The 25,023-nt window shown below is 44.5% G+C and overlaps 1 protein-coding gene across 1 annotated transcript in view; it reads right to left on the bottom strand.

Annotated features, from left to right (window-relative positions):
* Positions 1-23,278, bottom strand: part of LOC127209858 (tumor necrosis factor ligand superfamily member 13B-like) — a 28,946-nt gene extending 5,668 nt beyond the window's left edge. The window contains 3 exon segments of the mRNA XM_051169491.1: positions 9,524-9,580; positions 22,369-22,453; positions 22,545-23,278. Coding sequence (XP_051025448.1) covers positions 9,524-9,580; positions 22,369-22,453; positions 22,545-22,859 — 457 coding nt within the window. The 5' untranslated portion in view covers positions 22,860-23,278.
* Between the last annotated feature and the right edge of the window lie 1,745 nt (positions 23,279-25,023).

Raw genomic sequence — 25,023 nt, 5'->3', positions numbered from 1 at the left:
CCCTATGACTGTTCCTGAGGGGGATTACCTCCCCCCTGTATATGCTCATAGGGTATCAAGTTCTTCTCGGTAACCTGCTGTCCTTCCTCTGAGTGCCACCAGGTCTCCCCTTCCAGGGGACATGGTCAAATGTGAGGCACCAGAGTATATGAGAAAGTCATATCCCACTCTCCACTCAACTTGTGGAGACTGTTCTGACCATGGCTAGATCTGGGTAGGGGTTTAAAGTTTACCGCCTGTATTGTCCTTGGCTGGTGCCTTAGTTGAGCGGGACCCCTGGGCCCAAAATCTGCCTATCATAATGTTCTACTTGTAAGTTTCTAGGACCCTCTGGATCCTTCTACTTGCCATTTCTCCCATGCTTCTCTCATCTACAGTCCCAATAGGATGTCCTCCCCTCTGTCCCAGTTTCCTGGTAAGTGAGGGCTTTCGTGAACACAGAATGTTCTTACATAGTGGGAAATGGTGGGCATGTCTTAAAATGTCACCTCATTGGGGGGGGGGGGGTAAGGAGCGAGGAGGAGGGTGGAAGTTTCAAAGACTAATCAAATGAGTCCAAAAGAGACAGGATATTCACATTTAAAGTTCAGCATCTATCTCACAGGCTCCCGCACACTGTGACAAAGAACAAGCTATGCTTTTCTACAGCACATGGCATCCATTGCTTCGTGCCTCACGATGCCATTACCCACTCCTTTGTTGACGAACAACGAGCTGCCTTCTTGGTTGTGACTGGTACTGCAGTGAACTTGAGAGAACGAACAGATGTCTTTTGCACACTGATATAGTTTTCTCTATCTGTAAACCCAGAGTTGGAATTGCTAATCATACTGAGGTTCTACTTTTAATTTTTGGTTGAGGGGCTCCATATTTTTTTCTACAATGGCTGTGCTAGTTTATATTCCTAATTCAAATGCAAAGAACAGTAAACAAAGCTACATAGTTTCTGAAAATGTGAAAGAGTTAAAAAAAAAAAAGTCAGTAAAACAAACCAGATGCCACTCAGGTCATGAGTAAGGATCATTACCATAGAGAGATGGGGGTGGGGAAGTGGGTGGGAGGTGGTGGTGCTGGGCCATGGGCAGACAGACACAGGAGCATCATGGGACCTGTTTCTCTCAGCCTTTGTATTGTGCGGTGCACTGATTCCCTGGAGGTGGTTCCGGTGCTCCACACAGTGTGCCAATGTGAACCAGGATGACAGAGTCAGAGAAACAGAGGGCACATCCATTGTAAGTAGCAAAGGCTAGCCCTCTTTACTGTTTGTATGCCACACGATCCTAGTAAAAAAGTCTTAATGAATCAGTTTTAGAAGACATGTCTTAGAAGACATGATGTACCCGAGCTATTTTAAGTCACTGAACAACCAAGGGAGAACCAATATAAAGATTGTTACAAGTTGGTATACACCTCTAGACCACAAGCTGGGAGTTCGAAGCCAGCCTGGTCTGCCAACTTCCAGAACAGTTAGGGCTACATAGAGAGAGCTTATCACAAACAATACCAAACAAAACAAACCAAAGTATTGCTATAACATTTAAAAACGATTTTGTTATGTTGAAGGTGATTATGTTTATGGTTTATTTTATGAGTTGATACATTGAGCATAGAGGAACACACACACACACACACACACACACACACACACACACACACACACACACACCCCGCCTAGTGAGTATACACCTTGGGTTATAAATCCTCTGTGGTGAGGTCAGCTTGTTTGTCTGCCTGCCACTTCCCAGGACTTAAGCAATTTTTATCCCACAGCAGATATGTATCCAATAATCCCTGAATTAGTATGTTCTACTTTAAGCAGAAAATAATTCAAACTGATGATTGCTGGGTAATTAGTCGCAGGCACTCTCCTGCCTCTGTAAAATATTTGGCTAAATAAGCTAAGGAAATCCTGAGGAATGAGACACCAGCCAGTGTAGGGCTCACAGAGATGCCTAACAGGAACTAAAACCTGGGTTCCTAAAAGTGATCAATTTTGTTTTAATTAATTTAAATTTATTTAGTAGCTCCTTACATTATAGCTATTTTGGCTTTTTTTTTTTTTTTTTTTTTTTTTTTTTGGCAAATACCCTTATTAAAAAGAGAGCTCATGCTCTCAAATACCCATAGAACCTGGCACATTTACTGAAGAGTTCATTACTCACTCAACCACACACTCAGCCTATTTTAGCAGGAGCCATGGAAATGGGGACCCGAGCTCCTGGCAGTCACTGGCTTATGTGAGGACTACAATATTCACTATGCTGGTAAAACAGTATGAGTGTGTATATTATGTATATGTGTGTGTATATGTGTGTATGTGTGTGTGTGTGTGTGTGTGTTCAGGTACACATGTGTAAGGGAACACATGTAGAGATCAGAGGACACCTTGTGGAAGTTGGGTCTCTCCTTCCACTTTGGGTTCTGGGGACTGAAATCCAGTTGGTTACAAGTGCCTTCGCGCACTGGGATCTCTCACTTCAAGCTGTACATCCTGATGTGTCTGTAGACTCCATCCCCACAGAGGAAGCACCCTAGGCTAGGCTGGCACCAAACCAAAGAACTCTAGGACACAGCCTTAGCCATCAGAGCATGAGATAAAGCTGGGCTAGCCGCAGCTGACTTATCAGACACCGTGGGATGGGGCGGCAAGGTCAGAAGCTGCCGGGAATGCATTCCCCGGAAGGTCACCACCCACAGTGAGTCTGGAGAACAAACCAAGCCCTGAAAGAAAGCGGGGCTCATGCTTTACGCTAGTCTCACTTCTGCTGCTGTGGTGAGATGCTCAGTGTTTATCTTAGCTCATGATTCCAGGCTGCGAGTCCATCTCTGCTGGGAAGTCCCAGTGGCAGGAGACTGAAGTCACTCATCACGTTATGTCACAGTCAGGAGAGGAGAGAGGAATACATGCACATGTGCCTTCTGCTTCCTTGACTGAACGCTACGATTTCTTCACTGTGGCATTTCCACATCAGTTGGCCTCCCACAGACATGCTATAGTCCTTCCACTGTAGACAAGACCTCCCTGAGACTCTGTTCCCAGGCAGTTCTGGGTGTTTCCAGTTGACAGTGAGAGATAATTGTCCCACATTTCTAGCTCTATGCAGGAAGTGACAGCTGAGGTCAAATGATTAGGATGAGAGGACCGATCAAGCGTAGAGCCCCTTTGTAAAGAGCAGGGGGGACAGTTTCACTTTACTTTCAGCTTCAGATTCAGTTTATGATGAATAACTACCACAGAGAGGGAAACGTGCTGACTACAGAGACAGTAGAACAGACTTCATTGATGTGGTGTGTACAGATGTGTAGACAGATGGACGGATGGACGGATGGATGGATGGATGGATGGATGGATGGATGGATGGATGAAGGGATGGATGGATGAAGGGATGGAAGGAAGGATGATAGATGGATGATGGATGGAGGGATGGATGGATGGATGAAGGGATGGATGGATGGATGGATGAAGGGATGGATGGATGGATGGATGAAGGGATGGATGGATGGATGGATGAAGGGATGGATGGATGGACGGATGAAGGGATGGAAGGAAGGATGATAGATGGATGATGGATGGAGGGATGGATGGATGGATGAAGGGATGGATGGATGGATGGACGGATGAAGGGATGGAAGGATGATAGATGGATGATGGATGGATGAATGAAGGGATGGATGGATGGATGGATGAAGGGATGGAAGGGAGGCTGATAGATGGATGATGGATGGAGGGATGGATGGATGGATGAAGGGATGGATGGATGGATGGACGGATGAGGGATGGAAGGAAGGATGATAGATGGATGATGGATGGATGGATGAAGGGGATGGATGGATGGATGAAGGGACGGAAGGAAGGATGGACGGATGGATGGATAGATGGATGGATGGGATGGACGGAAGGATGATAGATGGACGGTGGATGGATGGATGGAGGGATGGATGCTGATGGCCGGATGGCTGGATGTGGATGGATGAAGGGATGGAAGGAGGATGATAGATGGATGCTGATGGATGGCTGCCGGGCTGGCTGGCTTCCGGGCTGGAAGCCGGCTGCTCGCTGGCTGCTGGCTGGACTGGCTGACCGGCTGGCTGGCTGCCGGGCTGCCGGCCGGCGCTCGCTGGCTGCGGGCTGGCTGGCTGCAGGGCTGGCTGGCTGGTGGCTGCCCGGGCTGCCGGCCGCTGCTCGCTGGCTGCTCGCTGCCTGGCTGGCTGGCTCGCTGGCGGCTGGCTGGCTGGCTTCCCGCCACCTGCCCCCGTCCCCCTCTGGCCCCTTCTCCCCTCCCGCCCCGCCCCTTTGCGCTCGGTGGGGTCCCTATTTCCCGCCTCCCCCTCTTGTGCTTTTCCCCCCTGTCTCCTTTTCCGGCCCCGGTTCCCCGCCACCCCCCCGCTTCTCTCGGCCCTCCGCCCCCCCCCCCGCGCTTCACCCTTCCCGAGCCATCCCCCCCGCCAAGCACGCATCCGCACCCTGTTTTCTGCCCCTGAGGGGAAGGCATAGTGACAGATAACAGACAGACACTGCCAACAACCTCCTCAAGATCTTCTCTAAAAACACCATAGCTATGAACTTGTGCTGTGAAACCAGAATCACCCTGGCACTGAAGCCAGAAACCACAAGAAACTCCATACCAAACACTAACCAAGGAGCGTAAGCATGACGCTAAGATCAAGGGCAGGACTTTTATTACTGCTGCCAACACTGCACTGGAATTCTAGCTAAAACAATTAGGAGACAGAATGAACAGGAAGAAAGGCACCCATTTAAAGAAGTAAAGTAAAACCCTCTATCCATACAAAACAGTGAACTATGGAACAGACATTAAACCCACAAGAACTAACAAGTGGGTTTAGCTAAGTCGCCCCCCCCCAAGTCACTTTCATTTTAACTAAGAAGGAAAGATGTGAAAAAGAAAAATATGGAACTGAAGAAGCCAATTCCATCTTTAATATAATTTGTTGTACACTGAGATCATGTTTTCCCAAAACTCAAAACACACATGCTAAGTGATGCTGTTGGTAGTTAGATCCTCAAGGAGGTATTATGACACCTCTATCGATCATCTATCTATCTATCTATCTATCTATCTATCTATCATATTTATGTATTTATGTATGTATGTATGTATGTATGTATTTACTTATTTATTTATTTCTATCTATTTCAGTTTTCGGAGTCAGGGTTTCTCTATGTAGTCCTGGCTGTCCTGGGACTCACTCTGTAGACTATACTGGCTTCAAGATCACAAAGATCCCCCTGCCTCTGTCTCCTGAGTGCTGGGATTAAAGGTGTGCACCACCACTGCTTGGCTTGGTACTGGTATCTTTTAAAGAAGAGATGTGTTACTCTTGGCTCTCTTACCCTTGTGTGAGGTCACAATGAAAAGATAACCACCACAAAATATAAATGCATGTTTAACAGAGCTCTTGGAAACTGGCCTTGAATTTTTCTAGTCCTAGTTTTGTAAGAAAACAATTTGTTGTTTAAACAATCCAGTCTGTGTTAGTATAGCTACCTAAACTAAGACTGAACTCAAATGAATATAAATGCCTAGGGTAAGTTTGCTCAGTGTAGTAAAAGATGCATGTGACGGAAGTTATAAAGTAGTTGCTAAAATTAACACAGGAGATATGAAATAAATGGGAAGACACCTCATGTTCATAAACTGACAATCTTAATGTTATTAAGATGGCAAACTTGGCTATCTAGAGTCAGTGAAGCCTCTCCACAGATGCAATGGTTCTTTTTTCTAAATACAAAAGACAACCATAAGTTCATTTATTATTGATAAGGATACCTGAGGCTCCAAAACAGTCTTTAAAATGACATACAAATGTTTGAGTTAATTCTCAACTTTAAATTTTTTACCAAGCTACAGTAGACAAAATGTTGTTGTGTTCTGTTGCAAATGTAGACTCACAAACCAACGGAATATTGAGTACAGAAATAAAGCTATGCTTCTAACCTCACCTGGCCTTTACAGGTGTGCCAAGCCCGTTCAATCCTCTCCAGCACACGACACTAGGATAACATCATTTATTATGTTATTATGGGTGATGCTGTGCCACTGTCCACACCATACACAAAACTGACCAAATGACCCAGTGACTTAAATACAGACACGATGGCTCAACTATAAAAGTGTATATGATCGTCAGGAAAAAGCATAGGTGTCAATCGTGCTGCCTAGTTTGTTGATACATTCACTAACAGTGCCAAAACAAACAAACAAACAAACAAAAAACAACAACAGCACCAAAAGCATGAGACACAAAGGAGGATCAATAAAGAAATTTGATTTTGTCCAACTAAAGACTCTGACCAATGGCTGTAATCGCAGTGCTCAGGGGCTAGCTTGGAGTTTGTAATAGACACTGTCTCAATAAAATAAAATAAAATAAAACAAATAAAATAGTACAGACAATCCTCAAGTAAGAGAAAGTGACTTCAAATCAGCATTTTTGTAAGGTTTGTCATCTACAATACAGTTTCATATCTCATTAGCAAAAGGAAAAAAAAAAAAACTCAATTAGGAAGGACAGAGTGGTCCAGACATTTTTGCAAAGATATTCCAAAATTCAGAAGAAATTGGAGTGATGCTGAAGATCGTAGCCCAAAAGTGGAATGTAAGTCACTACCACGGTGAGGCCCTTCACACTGGACAGAAAAGCACAGTGAGTAAGTCGCACGTGGCTGGTCCCTGTCCATCCGCTAACTGTCTGCTTCTGAGTTTAAACTACATCCTTGTGTTAACAGATCAATCTTTGGCACCAACCCAGAAGTTAATAATGTCAACAGGTAATTCTCTCCTCCTTGCCACCACCTACCTGATACTGTACCAATGCATTTAAGAAAAAAAAATGCTTTGACTTATGACTTTCTTTTGTGCTGTGGCAATAAAGACGTCATAAAACTTTCTACATTGGACCATTTCTCAGGGCAACCTAAATCTGTGTTCCTGGTCCATTGTCACTCATACTTGGAGTAAGAATAAATGTGAGTTCCTTTTGGAGTGTTTCGGATCAGTAGGACACGGCCATGACTGAGGATGAGCTCGTCAAATGCAAACCACCCGTCTCTTCGTGCTCTCGGGAACTTACGCGGGAATTTACGCGACTTCACCTAAGACCCCGGATGATACGGTAAGCGCGAAGACAGAACTGTGTTACTCGTCAGAGAAAGACTTGCTGCCCTTTGCATGGGGCAGTGGCTCATGGCATGCAAACTCTCTTCATATGTAAGTCTGCCCGACTCCTCGCTACAGTACCAGTGCACGGCAGTTCTCGTGCGTGTGTTCCTGTGCCCAGCTGGCTGGCCAAAACCAGCCCTTGCCAGCAAGTCCTGGCAGCAGTCCAGCCCCACGCGCCTGCACCCAAGACACAAAAGCAAAGAGGATGCAGTGTTCTGTGTGGATTTAGCCCCCCCCCCTTCTGACAAATGTGCAGAGCTTATCTTTCCCACGCACTGTCTTAAACGTTGTCTCCAGTCCTTGGGCTGTCCTTCTGGCTTGAAGCCTACGCTTAGAAAACCAGCTGGCGGCTTGTGAACACTATAGACAATCACGGCTTTTCAGATGGCCTGGTGTTTGTTGGGCACCTAACGCCATTAAAATCATGTGCCGAAGTATAAATGCAAAATAGCACCTGAGACTCACTGCAAAGGCCAGCCTGCACTCACAGCCTGGCCTAAGGCCTCTCTCCATTCCTGGCCATCACGTGTAGTTGCAAACCCCAACTGTGGGTGATGGACTCAGAAACCCCCAGCCTAGCTGGCTCTATTTCCCTTCCTTCCTAGATGTCCCCCCCTTTTTAATACAGTTTTTACTTGTTAATTTATATGGTTCTTCTTTTTTTCTTTTCTCCCCATTAGTGGCCAAATTTCATCAAAGTAAAACCCACATACATTTCCCTCAATACAGACACTCCAATATCCTCAGTGATTCAGTCATTGCATAGTCTTAATCAGTGTATGCGAAATGAATAAGTAAATGAGCAGATGAGTAGACAGTGTGGTACAGATGCACAGTGGGGTTTATCCAGGTGTAAGATGAAATGGAGGTCCCTGTCATGCGTGAAATACAGACCCAGAAAGGCAAACATGGTATGGTGTGTGTGTGTGTGTGTGTAGCATGAGTGTGTATGTAGCATGTATGTGCACGTATGTGCACAGTCACTATGTGTGCATGTGTGTATTGTGCTGTGCATGTGTGTGTATTGTGCTGTGCATGTGTGTGTATTGTGCATGTATGTAGCATGTGTGTGCATGTGTTTATGAGTATGTGTGCAGGCATTTTGTGTGTGTGTGTATTGCGTTGTGCATGTGTTTGTATGTAGCATGTGTATGTATGTAGAATGCGAGTGCACATTTATATGTGTTCAGGCATGTGTATTCACATGTATGTGTCTGTGCATGCATGTTGAATGTGCCAGACTATGAATAAGGAACACATGTAGGGAAGCATGAAGCAGGGAAGCTCAAGTGAGGAGGCAAATCATGGAGCAAGATAAGCACGGTGGGGGAGGGGCAGGAGAGTGACAGCAGCACAGTAAGGATCACGTGTGAGGGGGCCGGTGCGCAGCCCACGCCTTTGTGCCCCAGTGAGAGATAAATGAACAGAAACTATGCAGATCAGATGGATCTTTTCTTTCTCGAACATTTTCAAAAACTACAATGAATGGGCATTCCCCCAATATTTACTTTTCAAGGTGCTGCTGCATATTACAGTGGTGTGGTCACACAAATATATAAGAAACTGGAAAAATTAGGGAGAGAAAAGTTTTTTTTTCCTGGACCTTCCTCCGGCTCAAAACTGTGGGTGGTGCCATCCGGGCAATGGCATGGGAAGTGTACTCTTATGTCTGGCTACTATTAGAGAAACTATTTTTTCTCTTTCTAAATTTTTTTTAAAAGATTAATTTATTATGTATACAGTATGCATCAGATCACATCATAGATGGTTGTGAGCCACCATGTGGTTGCTGGGAATTGAACTCAGGACCTCTGTAAGAGCAGTCAGTGCTCTTAACCGCTGAGCCATCTCTCCAACCCCCTCTCTTTCTAAAATTAAAACTAGCAAAACTTCAAGGAAGCAAAAGTCACATTGAAAGCATTCCACTCTGAAGAGTGAATGACCCATCATCAAGTGCTCAGTGGACATTAAAAACTGGCACGTTACAGCTGCGAGGACAAGGCAGCCTCACTTCAATCCCCTTAGGGAGGCTCTGGGCCAGGATCACAGGCAGTCACATGAAAATGGTTGTCTGTCACTTTAGAAGCCAACACTTCCCCAAACAAAAAAAGCAAAACTCAATGTGTTCTAATTATGTAAAATTTAACGCCAGCGTCTCTGCGGTCACGTGTTTACACTAGTCTCTGCACTTATTCCCTAGTCATTTTGAAAAGGCCCAGGAAGTCTGGAGGGTGGCTGATGGGAGCTGCGGTTCAAACACTACCTCAGACTTGAAACTTGCAAGCGTCAGCCACACTGGACTGAGCCCTAAGTGCACACAGAGCAAGGCTGGTCATTACCTTTTCGTATAGTCGGCGTGTCACTGTCTGCAATCAGTTGCAGACAGTCTTGAGTGACTGAAAAGCAAAAAACACAATGTTTTAGTAATGGGCAGAAGCAACAGGGCCGTGAAGAAGATGGAGGACACAGCTAACCCTGTTTCCCCAGAAGCATTAAGATCTTCATGCCGCTTACACAACAGGGTCTTTGTGAAATTGGCCCCCATACTGTAATCTAAACATCCAGAGTCCTTGACACCCGAGGAGAGGCTTCTATGCGTGAGGAATTCAGGGAGAAACCGTCCGTACCGTTCAGCCTCTAAAGCAAATTTATTCACTTTTGTATGTTTTTATTATTTAAAATATATGTTGACTATATTCTTCCCATCCCCTAAGTCCTTCTAGATCCTCTCTCCCTCCCTACCCACCAAATTTTAATTTCTTTCTCAAAAACAAAAAACAACCCCCCCAAAACAAACCAACAAACACAAACCCAATACAACAACAAAATTCCTCAAAACCAAGAACACACACACACAAAATCTGTGGAGTCTACTATATGTTGGTCAATTACTCCTGAAGTTGCAGTTTGCCCTGAGTGGTTGAGATGTGTGTGTGTGTGTGTGTGTGTGTGTGTGTGTGTGTGTGTGTGTGTGTATGTATGTGTGCGTGCGCGCACACACACACACACACACACACACCATCACTTTATTTCAGAAAACAGACCTTTCCTCTCCCACCAGGTATAAATGACAGTTTAGTTGTTAACATTTACCCTAGTGACTAGGTTTCATTCATTCCTTCATTCTTTTAAAATGTAACAAAGTAAAATATAATAATGTGAAACAGAGACCATCACATTGAAGTTGGACACAGTTATTGAACCAAAGGAAAAGAGACAGAAAAGGGACAGGAGTCAGAGACACACTCAGGAGACCCACTCAGGGATCCCACAAAAGCGCTGAACTGCATACATAACTTATACACTGAGGATCTGGTACAGATCCAGGCAAGTTCTTTATTTTTTATATCCACCCTATACCAAAAAGGTTAAGTTTATAAGGATTTTTTTGTGGGAAAAAAATCTAACATTAAATAGTGACTTACTACAAAAAGTATGATTTTTTTCCATGTCTGAAAATGAAAATAATTGCCAGGATCTACTGACAGGCAGAAGCAGTAAAAACCATCCTAAGGCTTGTGGTGTCTTCTGGCCTTTGACATTGACAAAAACTCTCATAATTGGGCACTGGAAGGATTGCTTTAGAGAGTGTAGACAGCTTTCTCAGAGCCTCAGGGATGCCAGGAATGGGACCAGACTTTAGATTCTATTTCACTCTAGAGCCAAAGTCAAGTGTTTTTTGGCAGAATACTTTGGATGCAAGAGGGGAGAAAAACAACTTTAAAAATATGATGTATAGTTTCTTGAGGCTACACAGTCCCAGAGACCCCCTGGAATCATCAGGTCAAGTCAGGCATCACCAAGGAGCAGAGAGCAGTCGTTAAATAAAGACAATGGTCCAAAACAAATGCAGAGGCTTTCTGCTGATGTGTAAGGAGAGCCAGGAGAAGCAGGAAATGCCTGTGGAAATGTGCAAGTACAAATCATAAATCTAAGCATGCATTAAAAAATGAAAATAATAAAAAGTACCCAGGAGGCAGAGGCAGAGTGATCTCTGTGCATTCAAGGACAGCCTGGTCTGCATGGTGAATTCCAGGCCAGCCAGGATTGCAGAGTGACACTGCCCATGACTGCAGACGACTAACACTAAAGCTTAGTGTACCCTTATTGTACAGAGTGATGATTTCCATGAAGCCATTTTTGTTCAACATAGTATGTACTCTGACCACACCCATTGCTCATCAACCTCTCTTGGTGCCTCCTACGAATTCCCTCCTCTTCCCAATTAATCCTCCTTCTACTCATGTGTGTGTGTGGGGGGGGCGTGCACATGCGTACGTGTGTGTCTGTGTGTATGTGTGTGTGCATAAGCATGTGTGTGAGCATGTGTGAACATGTGTGTACATAGGTGTAAGAGTGTGTGCACAAGCATGTGTGTGCATGTGTTTATGCTGTAGGTTCAATATATAACAGAAAACACTACATTCATATCACACACACACACACACACACACACACACACACACACACACACACACCACTACATTCATCTTGGCAAAGAGATCTGCCCTATTTTTCTTAGCATGATCACCTCCATTTCTATCAATTTTCCTGCATATGAAATCATTCTGCTCTTTATGGGTGAGTACAACTCCACTGTATAGGCCTGATCTTAAGGAAGGGTTAGTTTGGAGTTTCGCTGCATGTGAGGTGTTTAACTGAAACTGTACTTGAGCACATCTTCTGGATGAACACGCTGGTCATGCTAAGAATTGCTCGTGGTATGGAATGCTTGTTATGCCCCAGAGCTGGACTGAAAATGTTCTCACATTCTGACCTTGAAATAACAAAGTAACAATGTGCTTATCTTGAGCTGTTAAGTGCAAACTGTAAAGGGCAATCATAAAAAAAAGAGCATTAAGAACTTCTCCCTTGGCACTTAAAGGTAGAAATATAACATTGAAAACTGCATTTTCACAGAGATGCCCATACCCAGTTTCTCTTTTCTCTGCAGGCCGTTTGCTCTCCAGCCCCTGCTCTTCCCAGGCCTGACCTCCCCCTCATGTCTTCTGTTCCCTTCCCTACCTTCTTCCTTCTCTTCAACCACTACCTTTGTCTATTCTACTTCCCCTTCTGAGTGAGATTTAAGCACCCTGCCATGGACCCTCCTTGTTTTTATCTTCTTTGGGTCTGTTCATTGTACTATACGGCTAAAATCCACTTATAAGTGAGTATACACTATGTGTGTCTTTCTGGGTTTTGGTTACCTCACTCAGGATGATATTTTCTAGTTCCATCCATTTGCCTGAATATTTTTATGGTTTCTTTGTTTTTAATAGTTGAACAGTATTCCATTGTGCAAATGTACCACAGTTTCTTTATCCATTCTTCGGCTGAGGGACATGTAGGTTGTTTCTAGATTCTGGCTATTATGAATAAAGCTTCTATGAACTTAGTTGAGCAAATGTCCTTGTTGTGTGCTGGAGCATATTTTGGGTGTATGGCCGGGAGTGGTATAGCTGGGTCTTAAGGTAGCACAGGTGCTGAGTGAGTGTGCACAGCTCTCTTTTGCCCCACACTGGAAATCGGAGGACGTTAAGCAAAGTCAAAAGTAAATTGGCAAATTCTCATCTTTCCATTATTGTGTGTGTGCAGGTGTGTGCCTGTGCATGTGTGCACACGCATGCGCGCGCGTGTGTGTCCCTGACAAGTGAAGTAATGCCAGTGATACCCTAGCATCTATCCCCTTACAGAACAACCACGCAGCAGCACTGTCAGTAGCATGAGCACTGCTGTCGTAGCTGGATCCAGTCGGATAACTGGGAACATGCTAGAACACCAGTAGAGCAGTTCATGCAAACTGAAGCTAACCAAGGCAAGATGCATGGACTTCCTGCCGCAATTTCTCTTCTCGGACTGTTTCGCTAAGTTCAGCAGGAGACTGCCACAACCCTAAGATCTGTCACCAAACTGGTAGGTAAATGTCATAATTTAATTCTGGCTGAACTAAAACTTGGCTCTAGCCTACACATTGGAAAAATGTTTAGAATGTCTAACCCATAAGGGAAAAATTCTTTTGAAGAGAAAGTCTGTTTTAAGACGTGTCCTCAGAGGAGAAAACAGGTTATCAAACTGGCTGTTCAGTGCCAGACTCTCAAGTACATTCACCTGGGTGAGCTGCGTCCTCAGCGGCGCTTGGTTCAGAGCTGTCCTTGGGCCTTTGGATGTACTTTTTTGTTTTTTTTTTTAAACGAAATTTGAAATCTATCATTAAAATTTTCCAGTTATTAATTAGCAGTCATTCAATAGAGATCCTATTTACAACATCCATAGTTGTTCAACAGAAGATTTGCCACCCAGTGAGGCAAACACAGACAAGTGCAGTGTTCCCACAGTGTGGCCATGCAGCCACAGCACTTTAGACACACACAGTCTAGTGAGAGGAACAGATATTGATAATGACTGTGAAACATACTGAGACTGTTTAGTATTTAATGAGCTTACAAAGTGCATTTCCCTCTCCCACAGCTGAAACTATATTAAGTGTTTAACCTGGTTCCCTTCTCAGCTAAGTTGATAGTAGCATCATAGCCTTTCTGAGGCACGAGACAACCTTCCTCACAGTATACCTCTGGAAAGCATGATGCGGTGATACAGAAGACCATGGTAATTCATCTGAGAATGGTCACATTCAAGAATATTTACTCATAAGAAGCTGTGTAATATGTCTAAAAGGAAAAGATCATTTTAGTGAAGTAAGGAGTTTACAAAACAAAATTCCTCAAGGAGGAACACAGCCGCCAGCCTCAGCTTTGCTGTGAAAGCCAGCCCCACACTGCTCAACATGGCCCATGTGGGAAGCTGCTCTCCCCACTGAAAAGCTATAATTAGCAATATAATATCCAGGTACTTCTTAATTAAGAAACTTTGAAACACTTGACTGGAAACAAGAACTAGGCCGCCAGTGTGTGCTGTTGCTGTCTGTAGCCAATCAAAGGCCGGCGTGCTGGACCTGGTTGACCGTGTAATGTCAACAAAGCTAAGTCTAATATAAACAAAGTAAGTAATGTAATTGTAAATGGTTATAACTGATTCAAGGGGAAAAAATGTCATGCACAACGCTTTTCTCCTGCAACACAAATTTTCCACAGTGTGTCCTGACAATTACTTTGGCAGTCAGGTCAAGGACAGAGGGAAGCCAGACTTGAAAAAGACAGATGAGCACCCACATAACTGCGTGTTTACAAGAGTGAGGGTGTGTTTCCAGGCATATAAATGTAAGACAGCTGAGAAAATGCTTTCTGCTTCCTGTCCTGTTTCTTTCTAGTTCCTAAAGCCTGGGATACTGGGTACATTTCCCCAAATCCATACAATTCTCAAACCCAACTGAACTATTCTTGTGTGTGGTCAGGACAATTACAGAAGCAGTCTATTCCTGCTTGTGAAGTAAAAGTCTATATTTGAAATAATTACTGGTTTCCAAAGTAACTAACTAGTCCTGTTATTGTTGTTACTGCTAGGAGACAGACATCACACAGTGGAATCACAGCACACTGCCAAGCGTGGTGATCACACACTGAAAAAGCTGGACCGTACAACCGATGATAATGAAGGCAGACCATAGTTCTGTCTCTTACCTAACGCATATATGTAGTGTTTACCAAAACCAGATTATATTGAAATTTCAGGCACTTTGTAGTAAATGTAAGGAACTTGTTTGTTTGCTGGTTTGTTATTTTATATACTATATGTATTTTTATTTTCAATTTTGTGCTAACTTTGTCCAGTTCCTCCAGCTGACTGTGGGCTTCCCTGGGCTCTTCTAAAATGTGTCGTATTCACAAAATGTCTAGAGAAGCCTGCATATTCATTGAGTATTTCACAGCTATTCATAACAGCTAAGCTACAAAACCCAGCCTACATGCCCATCTAAAAAAATGATCATTAAAAAATGTGGTATGGGGGCTGGTAAGGCAGCTCATCGATTAAGAGCACTGGCTGAGCTTCCAGAGGGTCTGAGTTCAGTTCCCAGCACCCACATGGTGTCTTGCAGCCATCTGAGATGGGATCTGATCTTCTGTTTGATGCCCTCCTCTGGCATGCAGCCATACATGTAAGTAGAGCACTCACACACAAAATATATAAATATATCTTTTCAAAATGTGGTACGTATATACAATGGAGTTTTATTTATGCACAAACCAAATTATTCTATTTTCAGAAAAAAAGGATTGACTGTAGATCACTAAATTAAGTGAAATATAACAGAATCCAGAATATAAGTATGCATATTTCTCACATATGTGAAACCTACATTTATATATATGGCATGATATGTGGCACCCACATATATGACATTATAACACACAGTCACAAAACCACACATAACACAAAAGTAAAGGGGGATTATTTGGAAAGAGGAAAGAGGCCACATAGTGTTTTGTGACACAATGTTTCCTGGGAGACCCAACACGTACATCTACTTACCCCAGATAAAGAAGCCACAACAGACCGAAGTACAAATGCTACCAAAGTCCAACTTGGAGATCCATGAGTTTTTCTCTTTTTAAATTAGGGTTACTTACAAGAGCAGAAATTACTTGAAGTCAACTAAATCACCAAAGCCCACCTCAGCACAGATGACAGCTACAAAGTTGGGAACCTGGAGCTCACTGCACAGCCTGCCGGTGGCTTGAGTCCTTTGCAGTGCGTTAGTTGGGCTAACACTCTTTCAGGCAGATTGCCTGGGTTCTGCTCCTTCCAGGCAGATGGCTGCTCTCAGAGTCTTCTTTGCATCTGAGCTTCCTTCGATCTGAGAAAAACTTTCAGCTTTTACTGCTTACCCTAGCAGGAAGGGTCCTATTGAACCTGGTCAGTTTCGAGGACTTTCTGAAGCTACGTTGGATGTATGCCTTCTGGTAGCTTCCGGTAGCTTCCTGAAGGAGAATGTTCCAATCTCAGAGGAAATGGTTACACAGTACATAGGAAGGGTAGTAAAGGGGAGTCAGGGGAGGTGTGTATAGGATCAAAGTGCATGGCATACTGTGTGAAGCGACTATGATGAAACCTGTCACTTTACCTAATTAATGGGCATTAATTCTTAATTCCAAATAAAAACAATGTTTTTGCCTAACGCAATAGCTTATTGCAGGGTAAAGGACAGCCTACAGTTTGACAGGGAAAACACTCTGCCATGTTGGCCTCTCTCTGTTTCTCTCTGTGCCTGTGTCTCTGTCTCTCCTCTCCTCTTCTCTCTCTCTCTCTCTCTCTCTCTCTCTCTCTCTCTCTCTCTCTCTCTCTCTCTTTCCTTTCTGTCTCTCTCTCTGTCTCTGTCTCTCTTTCTCTCTCCTCTCTGTCTCTGTCTGTCTCTCTCTCTCCTCTCTGTCTATCTCTCCTGTTTCTGCCTGCCTGTCTGTCTGTCTCTCTCTTTCTGTCTCTCCTCTCTATCTCTCCTGTCTCTGTCTGTCTGTCTGTCTGCTCCCCCTCCTCTTTTACTTTAGAGTGACTGCACAATGGCATGCAAACCAGGGCTACCTGCCTAATGGGCCAGGCATGTAACTCTTTAGAAACAGGCATGTCCTTTAAAGGACACCACCACTAAACTTGGCACCTGCCCAGAGGAACTCTTTTAAATAGGAGTTCACCTATAAAACAACAACTAACTATAGAGACAAACAACGCCGTCCGTCCTGGGTTCACTGATGGTGCTGTGACAGGCACCCTGACACAGAGCAATGTGGAGGAGGAGAAGAGGACTTAATTGTCTGCCATCCCATGTTACATATTTGGAGGAAATCGGTAGGGAGTCAAGCAGCACTACACAGTCAGGAGCAGAGAGCGCACCCATCCTCACTTGCTTGCTGTGGTTCTGCCATCTTACTTCATTCCCCTATAGCTCAGCGCCTCCCACCCAGGGGATGCTGCCACCCAGAGCAGTCTGGGCCTTCTACATAAATTCACAGCAAGAGGCTGCCCCACAGACATGCCCATGGGCCACCTGATTTAGATAACTTCTCAGGTGATTCAGGTCATGTCAATTTGACTTAAAACTAACCTGCATGTCAGCCATCTGAAATTATTAACACAAACAACATATCATTTGATATTATGAAATAATTTTGAAAATAATATTCACATCTGAAAAGTGCAGATGTGAAGAAATATTGATTGTTCAAGGAGAGCTAGAAAGACATCCCCAAGCTCCTTGCATAGTTCTGAGAGTCAGAAAACTCTCTTATCTGCTTAAACAACATACTGATCATTTTCCCATATTACAACAAATGTCATGAGTCATTCACTTGCTTTCTCTGTGCCCCTCACCGTAATCAGTGACCCCAGAGAACAGACTCGCTGGTGCATTTGGCTGCACTGACTGGCTTGGCTTCCTGGCTCTCATTTCCCACAACTCCAACCTCAACCAGAACAGGGTTCAGAAATTTGGCTATTAGATTAGTATTTTCAATTTTTAAAGACATTTTTGGAAATTGAACAGATGCCAGCTCTTGCAACACACACACACACACACACACACACACACACACACACACACACACCACACACACACGGCCGGGCAAGGTGGGAGAGCCTTACCACTGAAGGAGAGGAGAGGAGGGGAAAAAAAAAAGACTGAGAGAAGACTGGGTCAAAGATCATGGTAGCAGCAGCCAGCTGTTCTAGGAAGGGGCCGCCCCATGCCTGGTAGGAGGCTCAAGTTCACCTAAGTGGTGGAGTCCACACTGCATTCCTTCGCAGACATGGTGCAGCCTGCGGGGAAGCCAGGCTGCAAAGGCTGAGCCAACCCTGGACCTTTCCAACTGGGCAGGCACCACAGCTTTCCTTCCCTTGGACAATAGCACTGACATTTTTTTATTATCCAAGAAATCCTCATGTTAGGATGCCAGGTGTTAACGTCTGTGGCGTTACCCTCAGGTCACTAACATTTAAGATAGTTAGATGTAGTATGGCATCCTGCGTGGAACCTGAATGCCCAAGTGACATCTGGTGTCGAGGCCTTTGGTGAGCACTAGCCTGCGTCTCTTCTTGTGGCCTGCTGCCACAGAGTGAAGGGGGCTGGACAGAGGTATTCCCCAAGACTCTGAACTATCTTTGCAACCCGGTGTGATTCAACGCCAATTCCACACTGAGAAGTCTGCATGAGAAATGGGTAAAAACAAAGCAGATTGACCCAAGTTGTCTAATCGTTATCTGGAGATGAGGTACAGACGATTCCAGCGCAGCTGTGACTCTTGACTGGTCGTGGGTTTGTGGGTTTTGTGCTCTCGTGATCTTTGGGCCCCTGAGGTCCTTTCACTTTCCTTTATGCCCCAGAACCGTTCGGATTCCACCACTATTTTACCACAACTGCTGAAGCAGCTCTGACGAGTGTTACCCACAGACTAACCAACACAATAACAGTTAAAAAGGAGTTTTGGTCCTTCTGGAATCTAAAACACATGCTTCTGCATTCCCTGTAGTGGGGCAATGCTGCGTATTGTACCTGGGGTACAGTGCCTGCAGGCAAAGGCTGTACCACTGAGCTGCCTTTGCCCCCCTCTTTTTCCTTTGATTTGAGGAAGGTTCAGGATGCTGTGTCTGGCTGGGATTGAACTCACCCTGTTGCCCCAGCAAGCCGGGATCTGTGTCATCCTTCCTGGCTGCAGAGTAGCTGGAGGACACGATAGTTTTGTTTGGCACTGAGCTATTTGAACAAAGTTACCTTCTTGGGCTCTAAAGATGCTCTTATTTAGCCAATGTGATGCCATTTTTAAGGAAACTGGATTATGTAATATTTTCAATTATATTGCTTTAGTGCTTTTTTTTTTTTTTTAAATTAGGAATCTTTCCAAACACATTTAAAGGATTAAAAGTGAATTGTTGGCTATGATAAGCTATTTGGCAATTTTTAAATCCTGGATTTCCCCGCATTTCCCCACATGTTTATTATACTGTAATAAAGATGACCTTATCAAATACATTAAGCTTAATAAAATATAATTTGAAATTCAAAATAACTTTTAAAAATTATGCCAAAATACTAAGTTATAAAGTTAAGTAAAAGTAATATTTATCCCCAGGGGGCTGGAGAGATGGCTCAGTGGTTAAGAGCACTGTTTGCTCTTCCAGAGGTTCTGAGTTCAATTCCCAGCAACCACATGGTGGCTCACAACCATCTATAATGAGATCTTGTGGACAGTCACGCATGCAGGCAGAACATTGTATACATAACAAGATTAAAACAAAAAATTTTGTCCTCAGATGACTCGGAGGCTTGGCAAGTAGACTGAAGGTCTGCCTTTGCCTTCGACTGTTATCAGAGGACAACATAGGATATAGGGACCCCACAGGTCAGAAACAGATACAAGCAGCTCCCAGCTATGAGTTTGGTGGGGACACTGACAGGAAAGGAACATCCCATGGTTATTAAGTCCACAGAAAACAAATCAGAACAACTAGATGTGTAACAAAAATGTACGAAAATGCATAATATTTTCTCAAGTAAAAAAGATGTACTAACACACCAAGAGAAAGTCCTTGTGTTTCAGATAACTATTGTGGGTTGTAGATAATCATTCTGGTAACTGGCAACAAAAGGGTAGTATATAAAACACAGTCAACACTTCAATTGGAAAGAAACAGGAGACATTTCATTTCCTTCAGATTCATGTCTGAAACCTTCCCATCTTGGGTTTATGAATATTAGGAAAATATATGCAAATAAAACCCAAAATATGTATACCATACATACACAGTACCTTTTTCTCTAAATTTTGTTATTAATAATTTACCCTCTCACAGTTACATCAATCTGGAATATTTAGGTGCATAAAATCACAAATCTATAAAATATGCAAATAGGAAAAATTTAAAAGTATATTATTACAGGATATTAACCCTAGTATTTTTTCTTCCTTTCTCCCTCTCCTCTCTCTCTCTCTCTCTCTCTCTCTCTCTCTCTCTTCCCCCCACCCCTTTCTTTGCTTCTTTTTTTTTCTTTTTCTTTTTTCCTATGTAGCCCTTGTTAGCCTGAAACTCTCCATATAGATCAGGCTGGGTCTTGAATTCACAAAGATCTGCCTGCCTCTACCTCCCAAGTGCTGGGCTTTGGGACCTACACCATGGGCTGGAGAGATGGCTCAGAGGTTAAGAGCACTCTCTGTCCTTTCAAAGGTCCTGAGTTCAATTCCAAGCAACCACTTGGTGGCCAGTTACCATCTATAATGAGATCTGCTTCCCTTTTCTGGCCTTCTGGCTCACATGCAGGCTGAATATGGTATACATAAATAAATAAATAGATCTTAAAAAAAGACCTATGCCATAGTTCTCTGCTCTCTTTTACTCTTGAAGCTCTTAAAATTAGCCTATGTCCTCTTTAGGATGGCGAAGCTGTGGTATATTTTCAAAGCCAGGTTTTTGGAAGCCTGTAAGTGTAGCAGAGATGACTTAAAACCACTGGGGCATCCCAACCTGACTGCACACTGATGTCCGTTAACATGTAAAACTACCCAGTCTGCGTGAGGCAGATATGGAGGAGGACAAGGCGGTGATAAAGCTAGCTCACAGAGAGTCAGTCACACACAGAGAACTCCATGTGACATGCTCAGTGGCGCAGGAGTTACGGAGAAGAGTTGCCAGCTTGAAGGGGGAGGGAGAAAGGAGGAGGCAACCCCAGTGAGAGGATTTACCACAACAAAAGGCAGAGGGATTTAGCGAGTTAGCAGGGAAGGAAGGACACCTGGTCAAAAGTGCTTGAACGTGATATCCCAGAGGAAACAAAGATCTCCTTAATACAAGCAACAGCTCCAGGCAGGTTTGAAGAAATCACATGGTGCAGTGAAACTGTAAAAACTAGGATAGATAACCAGCCCAGCCAATCAATAAAAATTAGAAAATTAGAAAAGCTAAAATAAAATAAACACATGGAAAATATTTACAATTAGTAAATGTGTTCACATCCAAACAAATTTGAGAAACTATTTGAAGGCAAAAAGTATTAAAATGAACATTTTAGGATGATTATATAGAAACCTGTCATCCCAAAGATTTACAATAAGGAACTTGAATAATAAATTATGATTCTATCGAATGCATAACTTCTCAAAAAAAGAGATGCAGAAAAGTAATGCATTATCTATCACAGCAATAATTTAAAACTATTATTTAAAAATGAATAGTAAATAAGACTAAAGGAGTTACTAAGAAGTTGGTGAGACACTTATTTGCAATAAGAAACACAATTTACAATAAGAAACACAGTACAGCAGGGTGCACATCCAGTGACTGCTGGTCCCAGTTACACGCACTGCTACTCCATGCACTGTGACCATGGTGTATGAGATGTTATTACATGCTCTGTAATTATGTACTATTATTTCATGCCTTGTCGTATCTGTACTATTATTACATGCACCGTGGCATATGTGCTATTATTATATACATTCCAGTATATGTGCTGTAATTATTTCAGCAAAAACAGTTAGAAGGTAGCTCACACTACATACAGTAAATTTTAAATTTGTGCAATGTTTTTGGCACTGCAATATATGTAATATTGTTCATACTCTTGGCATGTAACTTAGCAACTCAAGACTTTGTGTCATTTATGTGGCCTTTAAGTCATTTTTAATGCAGGCTATCAGGTAAATATTTTTGTATGAATAAAGAAGTAGACAAGAACAAGAGTGTGGCCAGTGTCGCAGCTTTTCCCCTCATGAAGCACAAAGAACAGATTGCGTTAGTAAACTCCCCACTCTGCAAAACGCTAGGGAACGGACAAAGACTCAGAGGCCACTGCAGAGAGATTACAAGGAAGTTATGTTGCATATGGAAAGGGATGCATTAAAGACAGGCTTTGTCAGCTTTTTGTATTGCCCCCCACCCCATGTGAGTGAGTGTGTGTGTGCTAAAGAAACAATAGTAAACTCCACACAATGCAGGGGTTGTGCACACCCGACCTCGGCTGGGACCTAGGAAACCTGCACACCTTTAGGAAAGGCTTCTGGACTGAGATGCGGGTTGTCTGCAGGTGTCGCGCTGCAGTGACAGGAAGAGCTCCACTGCTGACTCCCTGAGCACACCATCCAAGTCCTCTGTCATCTCCCACACAACACAGCTGTCCTCCTGTCCACGCACCTGGGGCAAGGCACGCCTAAAAGCCTATTGCATCTGCTACAACGCTACACGAAGTGTTTTGCCCAACACGGCGGGTGCAGCACAGCCCCAGCGGCTAACTGTGCCCCAGCTGTACCTGTTTCCTCCGGTCCCTGGAAAGCGCGTCTGTTCCTGTGGCCGAGGCTGGAGTTGTGGGGTCCAGGAGCTGCCAATGCTAGGAGCTAAGAATAGAGACACCACCCCGTTACTGTACAGCAGCCCAGGAGCAGCTCACCTGGGGCTCCCGGATGGATAGGCAGAAGGTGAACTTACTTTGGCTCCCGCAGTGGCGTCTGGAGCCTCTGGGACAGCAGCAGGTGTTGCTGAACCCCGGTAGCCCTGCAGCTCCATGCGCAGGCTCATCAGGTCGGCTTGCAGGGCAGCTAACTGGTACAGGGACATCACTGTGAAGCCGCTGGACAACAGGGCCAGCAGGAGGGTAGCAGCCAGCAGCCTTCCATCCCTGCAGACCTCAACCCAGGTACTCTCCTTCTGTGGAGTGACAGGAATACACCCCACTTTCATTTCTTCTCCTTTCTCAGGGCAAAAGGAAAGGCGCGGTGGCTGGGTCTCTGCAGACTCATCCATCCCACGATGGGCACTTTGGAGGTCTGGGCCTTTGGAGTATGTAGCCACAGGGGTGGGTCATTTCCTGTCATCCGTGTCCCTGGAGGCTGCCCTCAGAGCGAGGCACTCTCCTGACTGCCTCTGCTACATCTTTTGCTACCCTCAAGTGGGTCCTCTGGCTCTGGCCTTCCATTGATTGCTCAATCTACCTTCCGTATTTCACTTTCAGTTTTTGTAAGATCTCTCACTCCATCTCAACAGTCCCACTGTGGGAGATGTGAGGCAGCTCGGGGTTCAGACTGGCTCACTCCAGACACAACTTTTAAGACAAATTTATTGACGGTGCTTTCCCTTCGGCAATCTCTTGAGAGCTGTCTGCTTGGGTAGGGCCACGTGACTTCTAAGGAAGGGGAAAGGGACACTGAAGGCAGGCTGGTGTAATAAAAGATAATTAATGTGCAAGTCAGATAAGCTCAGTGCTTGAACACTGAGCTGCCTCCTTTGGCTGCAGGACAGGGATCTTAACAGCTCCCTAGTGGAAGACGAAACGAAGTGCGTCGGAGCAGAGTGAGCTCCACCCGAACTTCTCCAAGCTGGACATCTGTTTAAGGCCATGCAGGGGTGGGGTGGTGGGTGGGGGTGCTCTTTAAATGTGGGGTGGGTCAGGTCCTTTTGCCTTAGAGACTCGTGCCCCCCCCCCCATGCACTGTGCCTAGGGGTCGATACACAATCTCCACATTACTGGTTTCACAGGTATGGACGCAGGATGTCCTCTATTTATGGCTGAGACTGGTGACATGCAGGCACTGGTTCATTCATTCCTGGTCTAGAAGGATGGCTGGGGGCCCATCACCTCAGTGCCAGTTCACCTTCCAGCACCAGCCTGTGAGCAAGCACTCAGCCCTGCACAGTCACCATCGTCCTAAGCTCAGAGTATGCGGCAGTGGCTTACTCTCTTGCTCCTTTCCCTTTGTGACCTTAGGGAGAAAGTCTCAGAAACAGGAGTACAGAGAGGCCAGGACTCCACAGCCCAGGTGCTGCTCCTGCCTCAGCCTCTTGTCCTCCCTGTGTCAATCACCTCTGTGAGAACCCATTTCTTTTCTTCCCCCTCGCCCCAAGATAGATTCTCTGAGTATCCCTGGCTGTCCTGGAATGTAGACTAGGCTGGCCTCGAACTCAGAGATCCCATTCAGCTACCTCTGCCTTCTGAGTGCTGGTGATTCCACTGCTTGGGCCAGTTTTTCTTCTTCTGTAACATGGAGTGGAGACAGTATGTGTCCGTGGGGCTTCTAAAAGGGCAGGAGGTAGCAACTGATCACATTCACCGTGCTTCCATTTCTTATCTGTGCCTCTCAAAGCACAAGTGGGAGATTCTTGCTCTTAGAGTCAGTGCTGAATTGGTAGTTTTGTATGAGTGTCCCAGTAACATCTGCAGGGGGCCCCCACCAAGAGCCAAGACACATCTTCCCTTTGGCAAAGTGTAAAAAAAAGGTTCTGTTGGATTATCATTTTCTGTCTCATGCCCCAGTGATGCTATCAGCTTTCCTCACTGGGGCTGGGGCTTCTCCTCCTTTCACTTGTACCCCTAAAAGAGCTGTTCTTTAATCTCCCAGTGGAAGCAGAATATTAGGTATGTGTGTGAACTTTTTGTAGGTCTTGCGTCACCATGCTCCAGGCCAGTGAATAAAGCATCATGGATAATGACCCCTGGCACAAACGGGGGTTCTCTAGAGACCTTTACAATGAATGAGATTAAGACTCACTCATGAAACTTAATGGTAGGACTGTAATTCCACCACATGATAGGCCGAGACAGGAGGATTGCAGGTCCAAGGTTAGCCTGGGCTCCATAGTAAAACCTGGTTTCAAAATCAAGCACATATCTTAATCACATGTTAATATAACCTAATTACCTGCAGAAATGAAATGAATCAAAGGAGTACAAGAACAAGAGATGACACCTTTCTTCATGTTCCTTTCTACAATTATCCAACGGGGATTCTCTAGGTGGCCTAAAGGGAGCCCTTGGCCCTCATTACTGTGTTGGGCAAATAGCTTCTTGGTCAAACTCAAGTCAAAGCTCAGATCAACTTGAGTTCGGGTCACTTTAGAGTAAGTGTTCAATGTTGGCTCCTCCCGTGGTGTCACTGCTTCTTTCAATAAAGGTTGCCGGGGAGCCTCCCCT

This window comes from Acomys russatus, chromosome 27 (genome assembly GCF_903995435.1).
Source record: "Acomys russatus chromosome 27, mAcoRus1.1, whole genome shotgun sequence".
Lineage (NCBI taxonomy): Eukaryota > Metazoa > Chordata > Mammalia > Rodentia > Muridae > Acomys > Acomys russatus.
The sequence above is the reverse complement of the archived record's forward strand: the minus strand, read 5'-3'. Positions and strand labels throughout refer to the sequence as shown.